The sequence below is a fragment of the Urocitellus parryii genome, chromosome 15 (genome assembly GCF_045843805.1).
Source record: "Urocitellus parryii isolate mUroPar1 chromosome 15, mUroPar1.hap1, whole genome shotgun sequence".
Taxonomy (NCBI): Eukaryota; Metazoa; Chordata; class Mammalia; order Rodentia; family Sciuridae; genus Urocitellus; species Urocitellus parryii.
The window spans coordinates 46,299,678-46,323,656 of record NC_135545.1 but is presented as its reverse complement, the minus strand read 5'-3'; the positions used below and the strand labels follow the sequence as shown (position 1 = coordinate 46,323,656).

Genomic DNA, 23,979 nt, shown 5'->3' with positions numbered 1-23,979 from the left:
TGAAGTTTTTCAGATGGAATTTTGAGTATCATCAACTCTAGAAATCAGCGAGATGAAGAGCATTATATTGGACTTCTAATTCTATGTTTTACATGTCCTGGTGGTGAAACTGTTCCTAAAGATAAAATAATTTGGTTTTCTAGAAACTGAAGCACATTTTTTTTTCTGGGGTTTTCCAAAAAAATGTGGAGTCAGCTGGGTCTCCCCAGTAACCTAGAGAAGTCATTAGGGAAATACAGTTCAGAGTGTTTGATAAGCGGTGGCTGAACTGAGAAATGTCACAATGAAGGTGAGATAGCAGAAAGAAGGGTGGTCAAAAAAATCATGGTGATGCTAGAAGCCAAAATGGAAGCTTTGCTAACATGAGTAATTTAGCTTAGAAAAAGATGCTAAAAACTGACATGTAAATTATAGAATCAAGGAGTTCTAATGAAAGTTCTAATACAAGACCTACATTCTCTCCTGCCAAAGGCAGGCTATATATAGGTATAAATGGCTTTAGAGGTGCATTACATTAAGTCATCCCCAAATCTGTTTTTTTTCTCTTAGTTATTCCATCAGCAAGTCTGGTCGGTCTTGCCACTAAGTTCCTCACTGACACCACTCTAGCCTGGACAGGAATAGCTCCCTAACTCTGGCCTCCTTTGTTCCATATCAACTCCTTTCCAATCCATGATTGTGTGCCTGACTTCAGTTCTTTGGTATTCTAGTACACCTGTATCCTAAGCTGGTCACAAATACACAGAAACATACTCTTTCTTGCTTCATCTCCAGTAACTGTTCAATGTTTGAAGTTTGTACACACACACACACACACACACACACACGAATGTATTTTTTGGGACATAAGACCTTCATTTATTTATTTTTATATGGTACTGAGAGTTAAATTCAGTGCCTCACACTTTCTAAGCAAGCACTCTATCACTGAGCCACAACCCCAGCCCTAGAGTTATATTTTGAAAACTGAAATCAGATTGAATCATCTATTTTATCCCTTTGAGAAAATATTATCAGATTAAGACCTATATGAGGGGCTGGGGATGTGGCTCAAGTGGTAGTGTGCTCGCCTGGCATGCACGGGGCGCTGGGTTCGATCCTCAGCACCACATAAAAATAAAATAAAGATGCTGTGTCCACCGAAAACTAAAAAATAAATATTAAAAAATTCTCTCTTAAAAAAGAAAAAAAAAGACCTATATGAACATAAAACCCCAAATTTCTTAACAAAAGCTATAATGTCTGCCCCTGTCTAATTTTCTAATCTGATCATATACCAGTATTTCCCTTAATCAATACACTTCAGTAATATTGGCCTTATTTCACCAAGAGTGTCCCAAGTGCCAAGTGTGTATTAAAGTGATACATGACACACATTCAGGATTTATACTAGAAATGCAAGGAGGGGACCAAATTAGGATCAATTAATTAATTCACCAGATTTGAAAAGAAAGATATGATCATCTTGTTGGCTTTAAAAAAAGGACTTAAGAAAATTCTACATCTACTGCTAAAAACTTTTAGTAACTGAAGAATCAAAGAAACCTGATAAAGGGTAGCAATAAGAAACCTACAAGGGTATCATACTAAAACAAGTGCATTCCTTTAAAGTTAAGAAAGAAAAAGATGCCTGCTAACAGGGTTGCTGTTGACCATCATACGGAAGGTACTGACTGTCCAGTGCAAGAAAAATCAATATACATATTACAAAGAAATATTTATTAAACCGTTGTTTGCAAATGACATCATTATCTACTTAGAAAAATTCATGAGAATCAAGTGAAAAACTATTACAAATTATAAGTGAGCTTAATAAGATGTCCAAATTCAGAATCAATATATAAAAGTGAAAGGAAAAAAAAAAGCATATTTGGGCAAGAACTCAATTGTATTTTGCAAAATGGATCCATTTGTAGAAAAAGCTGGTGATGGTTGTTTTTGGCTTTCTTCTGAGATAAAAATGAATAATTGCCACTTCTGTCACATACACTTGGTCCATGTCAAATTTATTTCTTATTTGAAGAGATTACTACTGTCTCTAACTCTAATTTTTGGATTAATAATTTGGCCTGCAATTTTCATTCAGAAACTAGCAAGCTTCCTTCTGTTGTACTCTAGGCTGGGCTTGGACTCCGTGTTATGTACTTCTGGAAAAAGCTATGCTGTAACTATACCTTAAAAAAGGGATTTAATTTCTCTTCCTAAGTTATCTAATCATAAATGCCTGTGCATCTCAAATTTCTGGCAAAGCTGGGGCTCCAAAAAAGAAATTATCATTTTAGAACTGCTTATGGCATTAAGTATAAATGGGTCATTCCAGTTTTTGATAAAATGAAATCCAAAAATTTTATTGTGTCACATAGAAAATTAGTGACAGTACTATAATTGAAGTAGATCCTGAGACAAGAATTTGAAAGCAGACAATTTATTTGAGAGGCAATACCACCAGTAGAGAAATGGGTAGGCGATAAAGGAAAGAAAAAAAAAAAAAGAAACTAAAAACTAAAAATAGGAAACTATACAGTCTCTATTAGTTAACAGGTTTTTGTTGTGCCAATTTTAGGGGAAATGTTGAGGCTGGGAAACTACTATATGTATAGCCACGTGACAGGATGAATCATCTATAGATTTCCTATATTAAAGTGACTTCACTTCTGGTCACATCAAAGTTGTTCAGTTTTATTTAGATGATATATAGGTAGACTATTTGGATACAAATCCAAAGACATGTTTTGTATTTCAGAGAAATAAATGTTGATTGTGCAAACTGTTCTACCAAGAAAAGGTGAATGAACTTTCCTATTAACAGTAATAAATTATATAATGTAGTGGAAAAATACACTACGTCAAATACATTACAAGGATACTATGATATATTGTCTTGTTTTTTTTTTTTTTTTTTTTTTAGAGAGAGAGAGAGAGAGAGAATTCTTAATATTTATTTTTTAGTTCTCGGCGGACACAACATCCTTGTTGGTATGTGGTGCTGAGGATCGAACCTGGGCTGCACGCATGCCAGGCAAGCGCACCACCGCTTGAGCCACATCCCCAGCCCTTGTCTTGTTTTCAGATGGGGAATTTTCATATCAATATATGGAATATTGATTAAAGGAAGTGCATTTTAGAAAGCAAAACGAATCCTATTTCTAATGGCTATTTCAATTGCTTCAATGAGTCTACCGTATGTGGGGTGTGCCTTTAGAAAAGTTGAACGTTCTTACAAATCGCAAAAGAAAAATCTTCCTGTTCAAGGAATTCTGAAATGAGTGCTTTGGCTTCCAAATGTACATGGAAATTTTTTGGCACATGTGACAACTGGCCCATATAGTCAGGGTCCCTTTATGTTCAGAGATGTAGGTGGCTTGTGGTTATAGTGTAGCTCAGATGTACAACTTTTCCATAATTACAGAAAGGCAGAAACTTCTATTGGACAATGCAATCCTTAGGAGAGTCATACTATTTTAAGTTTTTAAACAGATTATGAAGGAGTAAGATCTGCTTGGTCCTTCATTTGTAACCCAAGTGACTATCTCCCAAGGTACTACATATTTTTTTTTTCTTGCCCAGAACGATGGAATGAACTCAGTTGAGAAAGTAGTGCTGCTCGTTGATGAAGAGAGTGGGTGTTGGAGCTGGGTGGCCCAGGTTCAAACTCAGGCTCATCCCACCACTCCCTGCTTGGTGCCTTTGGGCCTCGGGCTTTTTTTCATTTGGAAATGGGGGATCACAGTAATGTATACCTTGCTGAGATGGAAGGTATGTGAAGGGCTTACGCAGACATTAAATTAATGATGACTAAACTCAAAGCACAGGGCCTAGCATGTCAGATGCCACTTATTTTTACTCATGCAATGAAAAATCTGCAGTGGAATGTCTCCGCTTGCACCCTGTTTTTGTGCTTTGCCACAATTTTGGAAGTGTTCCCTAGCAAATTGCCCTAAACGACTAACTCAACCCAACTCTGGTCTAAATTGTGGTATCGGAAGACTTGATGCTGCAACCCAGCAAGTTTGGGGGCTCCACTAAGTAGGAAATAAAACCTTCCACTGAGGAAGAAACATGTCTTGGCTTCAGAAACCAGGTCCTGAAGCGTTAACCCACTTCAAGCCTCAGGTGCCAGAGGTGCGCAGTTGGCTGAGCCTGTTTGTGGCCTTGCTGTGGAATGGAGAGAGGGGTGGGGTTCCCATCGACTCACCTCTAAGTTGAGCTCCTCGATGAGTTGCTGGGAGGCGTTGTACTTGCTGAGAGAAACTTCCAGCTGCGTAGCACATTGCTTCAGCTCTTCTTGGAGATTTCCTTTCTCCTCCTCCTGTTTCCTCAAATTTTCTCTCAACTGGTCACCCATTAAAGAGCAAAGACCCAGAAAGATGTGTGAACCACTCTCAAAGCTCCCTCCTCCTTCTCTTCCCAAGGTTCCCTTCTCTGCCCTGTGGCTTTCCTACTCTGTCTCCTAAGCTCTGAGCACCCATGGCCTCTGCATCCATCCTGACCCAGCTCCAGCCACATCCATCCTGGGATTCGGGACCCAACCCTATCTACATTCTCCTTCTCACCATCTTTTCCTTCTTTTTATCTTCCTGTCGCAGAGCCTCAATTTCATCCTCCAAAAGCTTCTCGTTTTCTTTGCTCTTTTTCAGCTGCTCCCGTTTGTCCTTCAGTGTCTGTGTCAGCTCTGGTATCTCCTCTTCTAGCTTGTTTTTGGCACCTAATAGGTCCCTGTTCTGAGAACATAAAGACTGGGCTGGAAGACAGCCTTGCACTATATCGTATTTGGGAAAAGATACGCAGACAGTGGCACCCAGGACGGTCCCTTAGTTTGATAGCATATATAACAAAAAAGTCTGCTTCGGTGCTCTAAAACATTTCTTCTTTGTTTAATTAGATAGACCAATTAATTTTATGTATAGATCCAATTCCCACTGTGCCAGCCTTCTCTCCCACTTATTCTCTAAATCTTTTCACATAAAACCTCTTTGAATAAAGTTTTTAAACAATCATAGAAAAGCATAAAAAGAATAATTCAGAGATTGAAGACTTTAAATTGGCTGACAAGGATAGCCTTTGGATCCTAGTAAGAACAACACTGTTCCTTGATTATTTTTGAGCCTAACCCTTGAAAACACTTATAACTCATGATGGGAACTGGTGACTGAGAGCATTCTAACATAAATTCTGGATAATTCGTTTGCATGGGTTGATGGCAACATCTTCTTTAAATAAGGACCAATATGTTTAATCTTCAGCAGGGCACACCTTGGTGTTGGCTGCCTGCTTGCTGCCTACCTGGTACTGAACAAGTTTGACCTGGTCCTGCATGTCATTTAATTTCTGGTCCTGCTCTTCTGCTGCCTTCTGCAACTGCTTCTTTTCCTTGTCTGAGTTTTCCAGCTTCCCCAGGGTATCAGAGAGGTTTGAGGTCAGCTCATCTATCTGTTTCCTAAAGCAAAGGGACAACAGGTGGATGGACTTCAGGGCCTGTGTTGTTGGACTATGGAGCTGGCCCCATGGGGAGTCTCTGATGTCCCACCCCTGGTGGCCGCCCACAGTGATTGGCTCACAGGGACAGGGTTCTCTGGAGGTGAGCTGAAGGTACCTGTTGCTTGCCAGCTCCTCTCCAGCTGCTACGGATTCCGCCTGTAGCCTCTGCACCTCTCTCTGTAGATCCTGGATGGTGTCTGCTTTCTGCTGGTCTAGATAAATGCAGTCCTGCAGCTTCCTCTGGGTATCCTCCAGAGTGTTCCCCGCCTGCAAGGCCTCTTCCTTGTACTGGGCTGCTTGCTGGGCTGCAGAAACCAGGAGACAAGCTGAGGGCATGTCCACGGGAGGAGGAGTGTATGTCAAGAGCAGACTCTCAAATAAGACTGGCTAGGAAGTCTGTTCTTTCATTTTGTGACCTACTTCAATTCCCAATCTGTCCTCACTTCTTTCCATTTCATTATTGGTCCTAAAGAGCTCTGTTCAATTATCTGACTTCAACCACTCTCTAGCCAGGGGCTCTTCGGGACTAAAATGAAATAAATTGGTTAGAAATGGCTCAGTATGTCCTGTGTGACTCATCTTATCCTAAGGGACAAATCCCAACCTGCATGGAGTTTAGTCTGGCGAGGGAGGCATAGCCAGCCCACCTGTCATAGAGAACAGTGAAATATTATTTATTTTTGGTGTTGGGCATTGAACCCAGGTCCTTGTGTATGCTAAGCATTGGTTCTGCCCTCAAGTTACGCCTCCAGCTAGAGATCACAGGAAGGTAAGTTCCTGGGAACTCAGGAAGAGGGATCCATGTGGGTTAGGATATTTATAGATGGAATTGTGGAGGGACAGAGTTGATTGGGCCTTAGAGAAAGGAGAGTGGAGCTCCAGGTGTGGGACTATTAGAGTGAATGCACTGGATTGGGGGAGAATAGCAAGGACTGTTTGATTGGAAAAGAAATGGAGGAATGGGGCAATGGAGTTGAGTAATGGGGTGGATTAGAGGGGGCTTTGGAGGACCATGAAAGCCTGAGAGAAATGTTTAAACTTGATTCAGTGAGAAGGGACTTAATACAGGGGAAAGATGGGAATGCAAAATTCCTTTGCCACACACCCTCACTCCATGGGGCAGGCACCCAGGGCTTACTTGGGAGAAGCACCCAAGTAGGTTCTCACTGCAGATCCTTTATGCTAAATATATTCCCTCGTCTGAACGTTGCTCTCTCATTCCCTCTTCCAAGTTTCCTACCCTGGGATCCTGGAAGAAGGATGGCCTTATTACCAAAATAAAGGCGTGCCTTGGAAGAAGGAGGGAGGAGGATTTAAAAAGCATTGGAAGGAGCTGGGGATGTAGCTCAGTGGTAGAGTGATTGCCTAGTATGTACGAGGCCCTGGGTTCCATCCCAGCACTGGACCAAAAAAAGTGTTGGAGAGATAGGTTGTTTCGGAAATGCCTAGTGAGAGGAGGAGGTGGGTTGGCTCAGGGGAAGTTGGTCTCCAAAGACAAGACTCACCACTGCTGCAAAGCCAGGATAGGGGTTCTAAGTTTTGGAGGCATCAGCAGGGAAACATAGCTCTGGAGGAAGAGGGGAGCTCACAAAGCATGAAGGAGGAGAGGAGGAAGGTGGAGCACAGACACAGGTAGAGTCTTAAGGGATGGATGACTGTAGTTAGAGCAGGGGAAAAAAAGAGAAAAAGTGGTGAGATTTGTGGAAGAACAAGAGAAAAACCCCTGAGAAATGTGGGTTCGGGTGCAGGCAGCTAACAGCCTCTGGAAATACAGAGTTGAAGGAAGGTGGGGAAGCAAGCAGGCTTTGGATCTTCTGTTGAAATTAAAACGAATTCACATGACATAAGATTTATTGTTTTAAAGTGTACGATTCAGTGGGTTTTAGCATACTCACAACGCTGCCTAACCATCACCAATATCTAATTCCAGAACATTTCATCACCTCCCAAGAAACCCTGTACCTAAGGCAAGAAGTTATTGGTGACCTGAGAAAGCAGTCTCCTCAGAGGGCCACTGTCCCTCTGAGGAGGGAACGCGTTTGGAGGCAAAAAGGAGAGAGGGTGTTGAAGACCAGGGTGGTTGGGTGAAATGTGGGGTGAGGGGCCAGGGTCTTCATCTGAGAGGGCTGAGAGAATGGTGGAAGTGTGAGTTCAGCAGCTGCTTTTCCAAGCTGTGGTGGCTTCCAAGAGGAGGTAAGCTTGGGGTTGAGTGAGGAATTCAAGGGGACCCTGAGACGCCGGGGCTGATGTAGCCCCTCGGGGTGGAGGCGTGCCTGTTGGGACCTCACCTGCCAGCCTGTGCTGCTGTTTGGTGTCCTCAAGAGCGTCGCTCAGCTTCTGGATCTCGCCTTGCAGGGCTGCGTACTCCATCCTGGCTTTCTCCTTGAAGGTAATTTCGAGTTCCCTCATCAGGCAATGCTGCTCCTCCATCTCCACCTCCTTCTTCAGGAGGCTGTTCTGCACCTGCGCCAGCTTCTTCTCCAGCTCGTTCAGCATTTCATCCTTTTCTTGGAGTAACTGAGGAGAGCCAAGTGGGGGTGCTGAGAAAGGCCAGGAGCCGCCGCAGGTGAAGTCAGCCAGAGATGGTCCTGAGCTCTTATCTGAGTCATGTTCTCGCTAGCCTAGATGCTGCAAGGTCCTCCCCACTGTGCTCCCAGCCACCACCACTGGTCCCCTTCAGGCTACTCTCAATGCAGATAGTTGTTCTGCTTCTGCTCAGAACCCTCCACTGCCTTCCATCTTAGAGAATGGTGAGATGGGATGCGCATGATCTGGTCCTGCCTTGGCCTCGTGTCTGGCCTCACCTCCTGCCATCTTACCCCTCCTGCTTCAGGGATCTCTTGGAGTACTCCCAGCAGATCCACCGTGGGGCCTTTGGATTTTGCTATGCTTTCTGCCTAGAATATTCTTCCTCAAGATCTAGCCTGGGTAGTTCCCTCTTTTCATGCAAATCTCTGCCCAAATGTCACTATCAGAGAGGTACTTCCATTACCACCCTGGGTAAAACAGTCACCAAGCTGTTTCAGGAATTATCATTCCCTAACTTCCATATTTCAGCATGACATATTAATTTCGTTATTTATCGTCTGTCTCCCCACACTAGAATGGGAGGTCCATGGTGGCAGGGACACTGCATGCTTTGTTTTATTCTCAATGCCTACAACAGTGGCTTGGCATATTGTAGTGCTCAAGAATATTTTTGGATGGATAAATAAATGACTCAGAGCTCTTTATCCAGGCTCTTGGTTTAGTGTGGCCATCTCTCCAGACACCTCCATTTTGACTAGTGGATTTCCTCCATGCCTGGAAACATAGAGTTTTAATGACTGGCCAGTCAATCAGCTGGATTATTTTTAAGAGCTTGGATAAAAGTTCAGAGTTGGAATAGTACTGGCTATAAAAGCTTGCACCGGCTTCCCAACCTTTCTGTTTCTAGTTCCATTTCCAGGCTCTTCCAGGAACTTGATTTATGTTGGCAGTTACTGATCTTCGAGGGCAGAGCTCCATTAACATTTTCAAACTACCCCATCTGTGTATTCTTAGGATATTTTTAATTTTCAAAGGTGAAATTCACAATAAGGCTACACATGATTTTTATAGCATTTTCTTCTGCTATCAAATGCTAAGGTAAGGGAGCAATGCAAGAAGGGAGTCTCACCCTCTCTTGCGGCCGTGCAGTGCTGGGGAAGAACATTTTTCTTATAGCTCTTATAGAGTTGGTGTCTCCATTATGACCCCTGCATGGCCATGTCCTTTTATTATGTGCATAAGGAATACCAAGGAAGCACTGGAACCGTGCCTGTGCCTAGGAGCCCCCAGTCGGTCTCCTGAAGCCATCGCAGCAGGTGGAGACTCAGAATGGGCAGACCCAAGGCCTGGCCTCACACCTGCCCCAGAGGCCTCAGGGAAATGGGCCTCACCTTTTCTTTCACGATTGCCAGCTTCTGGGTCTCAGTGAACTGCAGCTGCAACTCCTGCAGCCGGTGCTGCAGGAGGGCAGACTCTTTGTCCTTCCTCTCCATGTGGGTGGACGTCTCCTCCCGCAGCCCATGCAGGTCCAGCTCCAGCTTCATCATGTCTACACGGGGCAGGATGGGGTGGCTTGCTCAGAGGGAGCTCCACCTCCTTCCGGCTCCTGCTGCCCACCAGCCCTGGCTTTACCCTTCATGATGTTTTTCTTCTGTTCTGACACGGCCTCCAGTTCCGTGCTCAGGTCCTTCACGAGGCTCTGGTACTCCTCCACGTGCAGGCACTGGCTGTCTTTCTGTTCCTGCAGGTGCTTCAGTATCTGGCAGTAAAAAGAGCAGGGCAGGATGAGGACATGGGGGAAGAGCGCTTTCTAAAATGCAAGATGCCCAGACCAACCAGGAGAGAAACAGGAGGCTGGGGAGCAGGATGGGAATGACTGCGGGTGGTATGTGTTTCTTTTGGGATGTTGAAAATGTTCTGATCAAAGAACACATGGATTTTGGCCTTTGAATCACCTCTTTAAAAGCCCCCTTTTCCTGCTGTTGGGCAGAATCACAGCCTCTGGGACAGAAGTCTCTGTGTTTCTCCTTTTCTAGCAAGATATTAGGTCCATGGATCCAACATGGCAGCGGGCGCGGAGAGATCAAGTCTCTGACCTCTTCCGCTGCGCGGGCATAGGGAGTCATAAACTGTCTAAATGCTGTTTGCTCAGGATCACTAGGCAATGCTGAGCTGATGTGGATCTGGAGCCAACAGTCTGGGCCTCTCGGAACACACACCGAGCCCGTTCGCCTGCTTCTCATGACTCAGCACTAAGGATCCCACTGAAATAACTGGTCGGCCCTTGTGAACTTACAGAGGTAAAAGCCAACAGAGCCTTCATAGGCAGTGGCCACAGGATTGAAACAGGGCTTGGGAGATACAGTCAGGACCCACCCGTTGCATTGGTCACCCAGCAAAGGGAACGAACGAATGGACACCATTTGCATGGGATTCCACCATGGCAGAGAACTGACGTCACGGGCGGAGGAGATAACTTCATTGAAACCAGTGGCGACAGGTGTGTAATCCCCTAGCCATCCCTCTCCACACAGCGGGGAAACCTTAAGGGCCCCTCCCAGCTCTCCTGTGAGCCCGATAGCCAGACCAAGGGAATCAAGAGTGGCGTGGAACCCGCGGCGCAGAACTCCCAGCTACCGCTCCCACCAGTGCTGACAACTGAGGTCCCTTGCACCAGCTACTGGGGGCGTGGCTACCGGAGGGCAAGCAAATTCGCTGGGAGTTCTCAGCCCCAAGCTCTACAAACTTAGGGTCTGAGGGAGGCAAACAGGGAGAGTGTGCCCAGGCATTCATGAAAACAGGGCTCCCAGGAGCAGCAGACCTGGCGTGTAGCCAGTATTGTGGTGAGTGTCATAGGTGAGCGGGGCCTGGCTTGAAGAAACACAAACACAAGAGAAGGCCCTAGGCACTCAGGATTGGAGACCCGCCCAGTCTGGGAGGAAGAGCTGCTGCACAGTGATTGGTTCCCACCTATTGAGAGGAGAAGCTTGGCCCAGTGGGCACAGCTCTACCTACTGGAAGAGAAGTTAATCGAACTCTATGACTGCATTTATTATTATTATTATTTTTTTTTTCTTAATTTGTTTTTTTTCTTTCATTTTCATTTTTTTGTTGTTGTTCTTTAACTCTTTTTTTAATGTTTTTAATTTTTAAAAAATTTATTTTATTTTATTATTATTATTTTTAATTTTAATTTTAATTTTTAATTATTATTATTTTAAAAAAATTTTTCTTTCTTTCTTTATTTTCTATTTTTTTCTTTTGTCTTCTAATTTCTTTTCAATTTTCTTTTCCCCCCTTCCTTGAATTCTACCTGCCTACTCTCATTCTCTTTAGTGACTTCTTCCCTTCGCTTCTAATATCTTTCCTTCCAAGCATCAAATAAATTTATAAGAGTAAACAGTAACTCAGCAGTCAAACAGAACAAGAAGTAACATGAGCAGCATAAAAAAGCAAGGAAGAAAAGGAGTACAAACAATGCAGGACAGCCTAAATATTTAGGAGGACCTAGAATCATCAGAAAAATGGTCATATAAAGAACTCAAGGAATACCTTAGACAGATGGAATGGAACCTTAAAGAGGATACGAGACAGCAAATCCAAACAGTGAAAGAACACATTGAAAATGAATTACATAAACAGATAAAAAAGAAGTTAAGCATCTTTATCAGGAGATAGAGATTATAAAAAAATCAAACAATAATCTAGAAATGAAGGAAACGATAAACCAAATTAAAAACTCAATTGAGAGTATCACTAACAGAGTGGAGCAGGTAGAAGCCAGAACATCAGATAATGAAGACAAAATATATCATCTTGAAAAGAGTCTAGCCAACTCAGAAAGGCTGGTAAAAAATCTTGAGAAAAACATCCAAGAGATATGGGATAACATAAAAAAACCAAACTTACGAGTCATCGGGATAGAGGAAGGTACAGAGATTCAAACCAAGGGAATGAGTAACCTGCTGAATGAAATAATTACAGAAAACTTTCCAGAAATAAAAAAGGAAACGGATATACAAATTGTAGATGCATACAGGACACCGAGCACACAAAATCACAGTAGACCAATGCCAAGACACATTGTTATGAAGATATCCAATGTACAGAAAAAAAAGAAAATATTAAAAGATACAAGAGAAAGGAGGCAGATTACATTCAGGGGTAAACCAATAAGGTTAACAACGGATTTTTCATCACAGACGCTGAAAGCAAGAAGGTCATGGAACAACGTATTTCAAACACTGAAAGACAATGGATGCCAACAAAGAATTCTGTATCCAGCAAAATTAAGCTTCAGGTATGACAACGAAATAAAAATCTTTCATGGTAAACAAAAGCTAAAAGAATTTGCAGCCAGAAAACCAGCATTGCAAAGCATTTTGAGCAAAACACTACACAAGGAAGAAATGAAAAACAACAACCAAAACCATCAGTGGGAAGTGCCTCGGTAATGACAGAGGGTGGGGGGAAAGCTAATCATGGAGAAACAGACTAAATTAAAATAAAAGAAAGAAATAATCAAACATGGCCAGCAGTACAAACCATATATCAATAGTAACTCTAAACGTTAATGGCTTAAACTCTCCAATAAAGCGACATAGGCTGGTAACATGGATTAAAAAAACAAATCCAACAATATGTTGCCTCCAGGAGACAATCTGATTGGAAAAGACATACACAGGCTGAAGGTGAAAGGTTGGGAAAAAATATACCATGCACACTGTCCTCGTAAGCAAGCAGGGGTGGCCATCCTCATATCAAATAAAATAGACTTCAAGACTAAGTTAATCAAAAGGGATAAGGAAGGACATTATATACTGTTAAAAGGAACCATTCACCAACAAGACATAACAATTATCAATATTTATGCACCAAATAATGGTGCTGCGACATTCATAAAACAAATTCTCCTCAAGTTCAAGAATCAAATAGACCACAACACAATAATTATGGGTGACTTCAACACACCTCTCTCACCATTGGACAGATCCTCCAAACAAAAGTTGAATAAAGAAACTATAGAACTCAATATCACAATCAATAACCTAGACTTAACTGACATATATAGAATATATCAACCATTATCAAGTGGATATACTTTTTTCTCAGCAGCACATGGATCCTTCTCAAAAATAGACCATATATTATGCCATAGGGCAACCCTCAGTAAATATAAAGGGGTGGAGATTATACCATGCATTTTATCTGATCATAATGGAATGAAACTGGAAATCAATGATAAAAGAAGGAAGGAAAAATCCTACGTCACATGGAAAATGAACAATATGTTACTGAATGATCAATGGGTTACAGAAGACATAAAGGAGGAAATAAAAAAATTCTTAGAGATAAATGAAACTACAGACACAACATATCGGAATCTATGGGACACAATGAAAGCAGTTTTAAGAGGGAAATTCATCGCCTGGAGGTCATTCCTCAAAAAAAGGAAAAACCAACAAATAAATGAGCTCACACTTCATCTCAAAGCCCTAGAAAAGGAAGAGCAAAACAACAGCAAATGTAGCAGAAGGCAAGAAATAATTAAAATCAGAGTGGAAATCAATGAAATTGAAACGAAACTATTGAAAAAATTAACAAAACTAAAAGTTGGTTCTTTGAAAAAATAAATAAGATCGACAGACCCTTAGCCACCCTAATGAAGAGAAGAAGAGAGAGAACTCAAATTACTAACATAAGGGATGAAAAAGGCAATATCACAACAGATGCTACAGAAATACAGAAGACAATTAGAAATTATTTTAAAAACCTATATTCCAATAAAATAGAAGATAGTGAAGACATCGATAAATTTCTTAAGTCATATGATTTGCCCAGACTGAGTCAGGAGGATACACACAATTTAAACAGAACAATATCAATGGATGAAATAGAAGAAGCACTCAAAAGACTACCAACCAAGAAAAGCCCAGGACCGCATGGGTATACAGCAGAGTTTTACAAAACCTTTAAAGAAGAATTAATACCAATACTTTTCAAGTTATTTCAGGAAATAGAAAAAGAGGGAGCTCTGCCAAATTCATTCTACGAGGCCAACATCACCCTGATTCCAAAACCAGACAAAGACACCTCAAAGAAAGAAAACTACAGACCAATATCTTTGATGAACCTAGATGCAAAAATCCTCAATAAAATTCTGGCAAATCGGATACAAAGGCACATCAAAAAAATTGTGCACCATGATCAAGTAGGATTCATCTCTGGGATGTAAGGATGGTTCAATATACGGAAATCAATAAATGTTATTCACCACATCAATAGACTTAAAGATAAGAACCATATGATCATCTCGATAGACGCAGAAAAAGCATTCGACAAAGTACAGCATCCCTTTATGTTGAAAACATTAGAAAAACTAGGGATAACAGGAACTTACCTCGACATTGTAAAAGCTATCTATGCTAAGCCTCAGGCTAGCATCATTCTGAATGGAGAAAAATTGAAGGCATTCCCTTTAAAATCTGGAACAAGACAGGGATGCCCTCTATCACCACTTCTATTCAATATAGTTCTCGAAACGCTGGCCAGAGCAATTAGACAGACAAAAGAAATTAAAGGCATAAAAATAGGAAAAGAAGAACTTAAATTATCACTATTTGCAGATGACATGATTCTATACCTAGAAGACCCAAAAGGGTCTACAAAGAAACTACTAGAACTAATAAATGAATTCAGCAAAGTGGCAGGATATAAAATCAACACGCATAAATCAAAGGCTTTTTTTTTTCAGACAAAACTTCTGAAATGGAAATGAGGAAAAACACCCCATTCACAATATCCTCCAAAAAAATAAAATACTTGGGAATCAACCTAACGAAAGAGGTGAAAGATTTATACAATGGAAACTATAGAACCCTAAAAAGAGAAGTAGAAGAAGATCTTAGAAGGTGGAAAAATATACCCTGTTCATGGATAGGCAGAACTAACATCATCAAAATGGCAATATTACCAAAAGTTCTCTATAGGTTTAATGCAATGCCAATCAAAATCCCAACGGCATTTCTTGTAGAAATAGATAAAGCAATCATGAAATTCATATGGAAAAATAAAAGACCCAGAATAGCAAAAGCAATTCTAAGCAGGAAGTGTGAATCAGGCGGTATAGCGATACCAGATTTCAAACTATACTACAGAGCAATAGTAACAAAAACAGCATGGTACTGGTACCAAAACAGGCGGGTGGACCAATGGTACAGAATAGAGGACACAGAGACTAATCCACAAAGCTACAACTATCTTATATTTGATAAAGCGGCTAAAAGCATGCAATGGAGGAAGGATAGCATCCCAACAAATGGTGTTGGGAAAACTGGAAATCCATATGCAACAAAATGAAACTGAATCCCCTCCTCTCGCCATGCACAAAAGTTAACTCAAAGTGGATCAAGGAGCTTGATATCAAATCAGAGACTCTGCGTCTGATAGAAGAAAAAGTTGGCTCCAATCTACATATTGTGGGGTCGGGCTCCAAATTCCTTAATAGGACACCCATAGCACAAGAGTTAATAACAAGAATCAACAAATGGGACTTACTTAAACTGAAAAGATTTTTCTCAGCAAGAGAAACAATAAGAGAGGTAAATAGGTAGCCTACATCCTGGGAACAAATTTTTGCTCCTCACACTTCAGATAGAGCCCTAATATCCAGAGTATACAAAGAACTCAAAAAATTAGACAGTAAGATAACAAATAACCCAATCAACAAATGGGCCAAGGACCTGAACAGACACTTCTCAGAGGAGGACATACAATCAATCAACAAGTACATGAAAAAATGCTCACCATCGCTAGCAGTCAGAGAAATGCAAATCAAAACCACCCTAAGATACCATCTCACTCCAGTAAGATTGGCAGCCATTATGAAGTCAAACAACAACAAGTGCTGGCGAGGATGTGGGGAAAAGGGTACTCTTGTACATTGCTGGTGGGACTGCAAACTGGTGTGGCCAATTTGGAAAGCAGTATGGAGATTCCTGGGAAAGCTGGGAATGGAACCACCATTTGACCCAGCTATTGCCCTTCTTGGACTATTCCCTGAAGACCTTAAAAGAGCGTACTACAGGGATACTGCCACATCGATGTTCATAGCAGCACAATTCACAATTGCTAGACTGTGGAACCAACCCAGATGCCCTTCAATAGATGAATGGATAAAATAAATGTGGCATTTATACACCATGGAGTATTACGCAGCACTAAAAAATGACAAATTCATGGAATTTACAGGGAAATGGATGGCACTAGAACAGATTATGCTTAGTGAAGCTAGCCAATCCCTAAAAAACAAATACCAAATGTCTTCTTTGATATAATGAGAGCAACTAAGAACAGAGTAGGGAGGAAGAGCAGGAAGAAAAGATTAACATTGAACAGAGACATGAGGTGGGAGGGAAAGGGAGAGAAAAGGGAAATTGCATGGAAATGGAGGGAGACCCTCATTGTTATACAAAATTACATATAAGAGGTTGTGAGGGGAAAGGGGAAAATAAACAAGGAGAGAAATGAATTACAGTAGATGGGGTAGAGAGAGAAGATGGGAGGGGAGGGGAGGGGGGATAGTAGAGGATAGGAAAGGTAGCAGAATACAACAGTTACTAATAGGGCATTATGTAAAAATGTGGATGTGTAACCGATGTGATTCTGCAATCTGTATTTGGGGTAAAAATGGGAGTTCATAACCCACTTGAATCTAATGTATGAAATATGATATGTCAAGAGCTTTGTAATGTTTTGAACAACCAATAAAAAAAAGAAAAAAAGAAAATGTTCTGAAATTAGATAGTGGTTGATGGTCACCCAACCTTGTAGATATACCCCCCCCCCAAAAAAAAAAGGATGAATTTTATGGTTTGTCAATTATATCTCAATTTAAAAAAGTTTTTGAAAAAGAATAATTTAAAAAAAGCATATGGCAGACTTCTCATGCCCACACAGAATGTGCACAAAAGACTAGTGTGGGTCTTCGAGTCCCCTGCAGTGCCTGCACTAGGTCACTCCTACCCTTCCTCCCTGCAACAGGCAGTCATTGATGGAGCATCTACTACGTGCCGGGCACTGTCCTTGGTGCTGACGACAGTGGCGTGAAGAACACAGATGCAAGTTCTTGCCTTCTGGTGGGGTGAGGCAAAGAAAAATGAAATATTGATAAGCACCACAGGAGACAGAGGAGGGCGAAGTGGGCGTGGAGGTGTGGGGGTGGGGCAGGGCACGTGTGTTGCAATTTTAGGAGATGGATTGGCTTCATGGAGAAGGTGGCCTCTGCGCAGGGACTTGCTGGAGGAGGGGTAGCCAGCCATGCTGTATCTGGGGGAAGGCCTTGCAGGCTAGTGACAAGTTCTTGGAGGGAGAACACAGGGAAGCTTAGTGGGGAGAATGGGGCAAGGGATGGGGAGGATAGAGGAGAAGGGGAGGGAGTTCTGGGTGGTCACATGGTGCAGGGCTTGGAGTTCCTCTGCAAGAACTTTGGCTTCTCTGCTGGAGGTCAGGGAGAGCCTTCTTTCTAACCCCGAAGGGGCAGGAATATGTGGCTGAGGATCAGCAGCTGCTCATCTGGGCATCAGAGGATGCTGGGGAGGATGGTTTGTGTGGTTTCAGAGTTGACAGAAAGGAGAGCTACAGCGTGGAGACAGAAGAGGCAGCAGGAGAACTACAAGGCCATCGCCAAGGGACCCAGTGCAGGCACTGCAGGGACTCGCAGGCTCACACTAGTCTGTGCCAATTGAGGGAAGAAAGAGGGCCACTGGAAGGATCCCATGTGGATCCTTTCATTCCTAATAGCACATCCAGGTAGGGTGAAGGCGTGGACAGGAAATGTAAAAAGGTGGGGGAAGGTATTTTACAGGGAAGTTTGAATCATTTCAAAAGATGGGATGTCATGAGGTCTTGCCGTAGGTCAGGATGTGAACAGCATGGAACTGATCTTTAAAATGAATATTGTCAGATATTTGTAGTTCCAAGGGAGGACTACCAAGTTGAATGCCCTCCCATCCCTTCATTCATCCAACTTTCTGGGATTAGGAAGTCCTGGGAAGGGAAGAGCCTCTGCTTCTCCCACCAGGGGATCTCTTGGAGTGCTTTGCTCTCTCTGTCCCCTCTGCCCCATGGCAGCATCCTGCCTTGGCCTCAGCAGGCATATCATTGCCTGCCACACAGCATTAAGTTCAGGCATGACCTCACCGAGGGACCTGACCAAGTTTTGACTATTAGTTCCTTGGATCTTGCAATTTGTTTGCATGGTATAAATGGTTATCCATGATCAGAACCCACTGTTGGCACTGCTGTGAAGTTTACAGAATCTTCGAGAAAAGGTAATGAATTTGCATTAATAATCTTTTCTAAATTTGTAACTTTTGAACTCTGGCCAGACACTAAAAGCCTGGATGGTCCTTCTTCATCTGCCAAGCCAACAGGAGTGCTGTCTATTTTAGAAGCTCTGTTTAGAGATAGGTAGAGAGATAGGTGCAACTCCAAAATCTAATGATGCCACAATCTTGGGGGACTTGGCATCGTCCCAGTATCCTTGTGGCAGGGCCAATGGTCCCACAGATATAAAATAAAATATAAATTATAATATAAACATAAACAATAAGCAGAAAAACCTGTTTGGCCTTCTCCCACCAGGCACAGATCAACCAAAGTGCCCCACCTTTTTGATGTCCTCACAGTCTTCTGCGGTGCAGGGAGGATGTCTGTGGGTAGCAGTGTAAGAAGCAAAGTCTGCTTGTAATTTTATCAAAGCCTCTTCACGCTCCAGAACCTGCAAACGAGAACAAGTCAGGGTGAATGATCGATGCCACATCTTTTAAAAAAATTTTTTAAAATTTGTTTTAATTAGTTATATATGACAGTAGAATTCATTTATGCACTTTGATATATCATATATAGATGGGATGTAATTCATCATTTTTCTGAGTGTACCTGTTGCAGAATTATTTTGGTCATGCAGATATCTATATATCTATATCTATCTCTCTCTCTCTCTCTATACACACACACACACACACATATAGTAATAATGTCTGTTTTATTCTACTATCTTTTCTATCCCCATGTCTCCTCCCCTCTCCTCCCATCACTTTCCTCTAACTCATCTAAGGTAATGCTAGTCTTCCCTAGTGCCCCCCACCTTATTGTGAATTAGCATCCGCATATTAGAGAAAACATTTGGCTTTTGGTTTTATGGGATTGGCTTATTTCATTTAGCATGATATTCTCCAACTCCAACTATTTACTGGCAAATGCCATAATTTCACTCTTCTTTAAAACTGAGTAATATTCCATTGAGTAGATAGACCACATTTTGTTTATTCATTCATCTATTGAGGGACACCTAGGTTGGTTCCATAGTTTAGCTACTGTGAATTGAACTGCTATAAACATTGACGTGGCTGCATTACTGAAATATGCTGATTTTAAGTCCTTTGGGTATAAAACAAGGAGTGGGAGAGCTGGGTCAAATGGTGGTTCCATTCCCAGTTTTCAGAGGAATCTCCATCCTGCTTTCCATAGTGGTTGCACCAATTTGCAGGCCCACCAGCAGTGTATGAGTGTGCCTTTTCCCCCACACCCTCACCAACAATTTATTGTTGCCTATATTCTTGATGATTGCCATTCTGACAGGAGTGAGATGAAATCTTAGAATAGTTTTTATTTGCATTTCTCTAATTGCTAGAGAGGTTGAACACTTTTTAGAACACTTTTAGAATGCTATAGAATAGAGGACACAGAGACAAACTCACATCAATATGGTCATCTCATACTAGACAAGAGTACCAAAAACATTCACTGGAGAAAAGATAGCTATTGTGAATTGAGCTGCTATAATGGTGCTGGAAAAACTGGAAATCCATAGGTTGCAAAATGAAATTAAACCTCTGTCTCTAAGCCCATACAAAAATCAACTCAAAGCGGATCAAAGACTTAGGCAATAGAATAGAGACCCTATGCCTAATAGAAGAAAAAGTAGGCCCAAATCTTCACCACAGTCTTTTTAAAAAATATTTATTTTTATCTGGACACAATACCTTTTTTTCACTTATTTATTTTGATGTGGTGCTGAGGATCGAACCCAGGGTCTCGCATGTGCGAGGCGAGTGCTCTCCCGCTGAGCCCCAGCCCCAGCCCTCACCACGTTTTATATCGTTGCTGTTTTTGCAGGGTGTTCCTTTCTGCAGCCTAAGTGTGTTGCATTGCTCTGTGATTTATTGTGCACGTCCTGTGGGGTGGGCAGGGAGAAGAAATTATGCTCTCAATCTTTTATCAAGGTTATCTAGGCACAGAGAGCAAGTTGCATCAAGTGCTTGGGCAGCCACATTTTGGAACTCCATCCTGAACTTCTTGTGGGGTCCATTTTATGAGTCATAAGACAAATCTTGGAGGCCACAGTGGAGACTTGTGTCTATTTGATCAGAGGACAAGGTAGGTTCAGAGTTTGAGAATTAAGGAAGGAGGTTCCTTATGGGGTGGATGAAGGTGTGTGTACTTTCTTTAAAAAAATTTTTTTTAGTTATAGATGGACACAATATTTTTTACGTTTATTTATCTTTATGTGGTGCTGAGGATCGAACCCAGTGCCACACGTGCACCAGACAAGTGTTCTACCACTGAGCTACAACCCCAGCCCTGTTTTTTCTTTTTGAAAAAAAAAAACATGAAATTTTTGTCTCATTGCCATGATTTTTTGAAGTTGTTGAAAAGAATTCAAACAAAACCCAAACCTTGAGAAAATGTGAAAATCTCAGCATTATTTTCTCTACCCTCTCTCATTTCTACAAAGGGAGTATATTTTGCATTATGATAAAGAGATTTAAAGAAACAGGATTCTGTAACTTATTCTCAACCATGTATCACAAAGATCTGCTTCATCGTTTTTACCACCTGCATAATAAGCATAACTCTTTCAGCATTTCTTTCTTTCTTTCTTTTTTTTTTTTTTGGTACTGGGGATTGAATTTAGGGGCACTTGACCACTGAGCCACATTCCCAGCCCTATTTTGTATTTTATTTAGAGACAGGGTCTTGCTGAGTTCCTTAGTGCTTCATGTTTGCTGAGGCTGGCTTTGAACTCGCTATCTTCCTTCCTCAGCCTCCCAAGCCGCTGGGATTATAGGCACGTGCCATGTGCCTGGCATCTTTGAACATTTCTCTTAATCTCTTCAACCATTTACCTACTGATGGGTACTTAGGTTGCTGTGTGAGAAATTTTGAGTCTCTTTAGAATCTCCAACTTTATACAAAAATAGCTCCCTAATAGCATGTCACAGAGAATATGAACAAAGGGTGAGGGCAAGTATATGTGACATTGCTTAAAAATATTTACTTTTTAGTTGTATTTGAACCAATACCTTTATTTAATTTATTTCTATGTGATGCTGAGGATCCAACCCAGGGCCTCACTTGTGCTAGGTAAGTGCTCTACCGCTGAGCCACAACCCCAGCCCTTATCTGTGACATTTGAGGATTCCGAATGAAAGAGATTAATTTAGGTGACTCTTTCCCTCCTCTCTTTCCTCATAGTTTCAATATGGGTCTCTCAGAAAAATGTTCTAGAACGAGGAGCTTACCAAAGCATTACTGCAGGCCAGTTTATTTCGAAGCTCCTGGATTAGATCATCCTGCTCAGAGACCTTCTGCCAGACTTCAGACAGTCGCTTCATGGTCTCCTGGTGCTCTTGAATCATGCAGGGAGAAGGGTATAGACGCACCTTTGAGTGGTCACCCTTGTTCTCAGGCTCCTGGGATATTTAAAAACCATGAGTTAGTTTTGTTCGTAATTTGTGAGTTAACTTCCAAATTCCACCAGCATGGAAAAGCATATGTTCATATATGGGAAGCATGGTTTCCCCAACAAAAGAAAAAAAAAAAAAACAGTCAGTAGTGCAGACACAGGGCCCAAAGTCCATCTAGTTATAGGAAAATGTGAGCCCTCTGAGACTCAGGTCCTGTCCTTGGTGACTGTCTGTGTCACCAGGCTTCTGGGTGCCCTTCCAAGGATGCTCTATGATATTTGTGCACACACAGGTGTGTATCTATGTAACCCCACTCGTTTCCTTACACAAAAGAGTTTTCTACATACTATTCCAAACTTTGTGTTTTTCACATCAGTATTTGTGGATCCGTCTAATAATACTTTTAAAATTAATTCTAAATCAAACAAGTAACCACGTCTATGTTATCTTTCTAAAACACTCTACCGTAAAGACTAAATTTCTTTGACCATTACATCTTTTCTCCTATCTCTCTCGACTTTCCAGAGATGACAAACTGTGCGTATCCATCCAGAATTTATTTATATATTTACCTACTATAAAAGAATCTATAGAATATGGATTATGTTGGCTTTGTAAAGCACAAAGTGGATTTCTTTACAAGATATCTTAGGGATTTACCCAAGTTGGTCCTAGTGCTTCTCTAATGTCTTTTAAAAAAATTGCTTTTTTTAAAAATATTTTTTTTTTAGTTGTACATGGACACAATATCTTTAATTAATTAATTAATTAATTTATATGGTGCTGAGGATTGAACCCAGTGCCTCACCCATGCAAGGCAAACACTTAACCACTGAGCCCAAACTCCAGGCCCTAAAAATTGTTTTTTTTTTTTTTTAAATTATTTATTTTTTTAGTTGTAGTTGGACACAACATCTTTATTTTATTTATTTATTTTTATGTGGTGCTGAGGGTCGAACCCAGGGCCTTCCTTGTACATGCTAGGTGAGCACTCTACTGCTGAGCCACAACTCCAGCCCCTTAAATTGCTTTTCTACGTATTTATCCAGTGTCTTACTGATGGCAATATAGGTTATTTCTAATATGAAACCGAAGTGGTTACTTTTGTCCATAAATCTTTGAGTACTTATTTTGGTAAATGTGTAGATTAAATCCATAGATGTAGGAGCTGCTAGTTCATATTTAAAACTTAGATGTTGAACAATTGTCCTTTAAAAGAAACTGTAATAGTAGATACCCATTAATTTGTTTTCTTTCCCAGAGCTGTATTTTTTTGTTTTAAAAATATCTATCCTAGATCATCTGAAATCATGCATGAAGGTCACTACCTTCCTAGTTTTCTGCACTGATAATGGGGTGAACTAATGCACAAAGGAAAAAAAAAGAGCAAAGAGTTCTAGTTTGCATGGTAGGTTCATTTCCCATTAAACCTGCCTCTACCTGAGCCTTTCAGGCCAAGTTAGAAATAGTTCATGTTCATTGAGCGTGAAAGCTGCACATGAGCAAGCTGCAGAAAAGCCATTCAGAAATCTAAAATTAACCACAAATGACATTTGTGTAAATAATTTAGTGTCTAAGAGGGCAAAGGCATCAAAAAACATAACAGGAAAGTTAAAGAACAGGAAGAAGATATCCATAGGTTTTAATATCTTTTTAATACTTTGGGAAGGAAAATGGAAATTGATTTTAAAAGTAATAGAAGAAAAATTCTCTGAATCAAAGAAAAGTGTAGATCTTCAGATTAAAAGTCAGTTAAGTATTTTGAGGGGCTTAATGAAAGATAAAACATCCTTCGCCTAAAAACCTCTCGAGTTCAAAGAGATAAAACAGATGACCTACAGACAGCAGAATGACATCCCCAAACTGATCTTCAGTACTGGGTGGTGGGAGACCATGCAGCACTGTCTTCAAAGACTTAGGGGAAGGTGCTTTTGAAAGTTTATCTATCCAGCCAAACTAGCCTTCAGGAACGATGTCAAAACAAACCTCATCCAGACATGAAAGTATGGAGAAAAATTTCTACTCACGATTGTTTCTGAAAGAATTAAGAAGAAATTATTACAGCAAAAGGAAAGGTACACTGAAGGATAGTACACTGCTGAGCACAATAATGTGTAAAATTTGGGTTTATTTGTGACCTTTAAAGAAGTAGACATTTTGTATGTTATAGGAACAGCTCCAGAGATTTTAAATATAGGTGAAAAGCTTTTCAATTCATATT

General features: G+C 41.2%; 1 protein-coding gene across 1 annotated transcript in view; it reads right to left on the bottom strand.

Annotated features, from left to right (window-relative positions):
• Pmfbp1 (polyamine modulated factor 1 binding protein 1) overlaps window positions 1-23,979 on the bottom strand; it is a 50,133-nt gene that overhangs the window by 6,760 nt on the left and 19,394 nt on the right. Inside the window, exons 5-13 of the mRNA XM_026399220.2 lie at window positions 21,594-21,764; window positions 18,677-18,787; window positions 9,640-9,766; window positions 9,399-9,556; window positions 7,767-7,995; window positions 5,594-5,783; window positions 5,277-5,437; window positions 4,554-4,705; window positions 4,196-4,333 (exon numbers count right to left, since the gene is read on the bottom strand). Of these exons, the coding sequence (XP_026255005.1) occupies window positions 4,196-4,333; window positions 4,554-4,705; window positions 5,277-5,437; window positions 5,594-5,783; window positions 7,767-7,995; window positions 9,399-9,556; window positions 9,640-9,766; window positions 18,677-18,787; window positions 21,594-21,764 (1,437 nt within the window). The remainder of the gene's footprint in view (window positions 1-4,195; window positions 4,334-4,553; window positions 4,706-5,276; window positions 5,438-5,593; window positions 5,784-7,766; window positions 7,996-9,398; window positions 9,557-9,639; window positions 9,767-18,676; window positions 18,788-21,593; window positions 21,765-23,979) is intronic.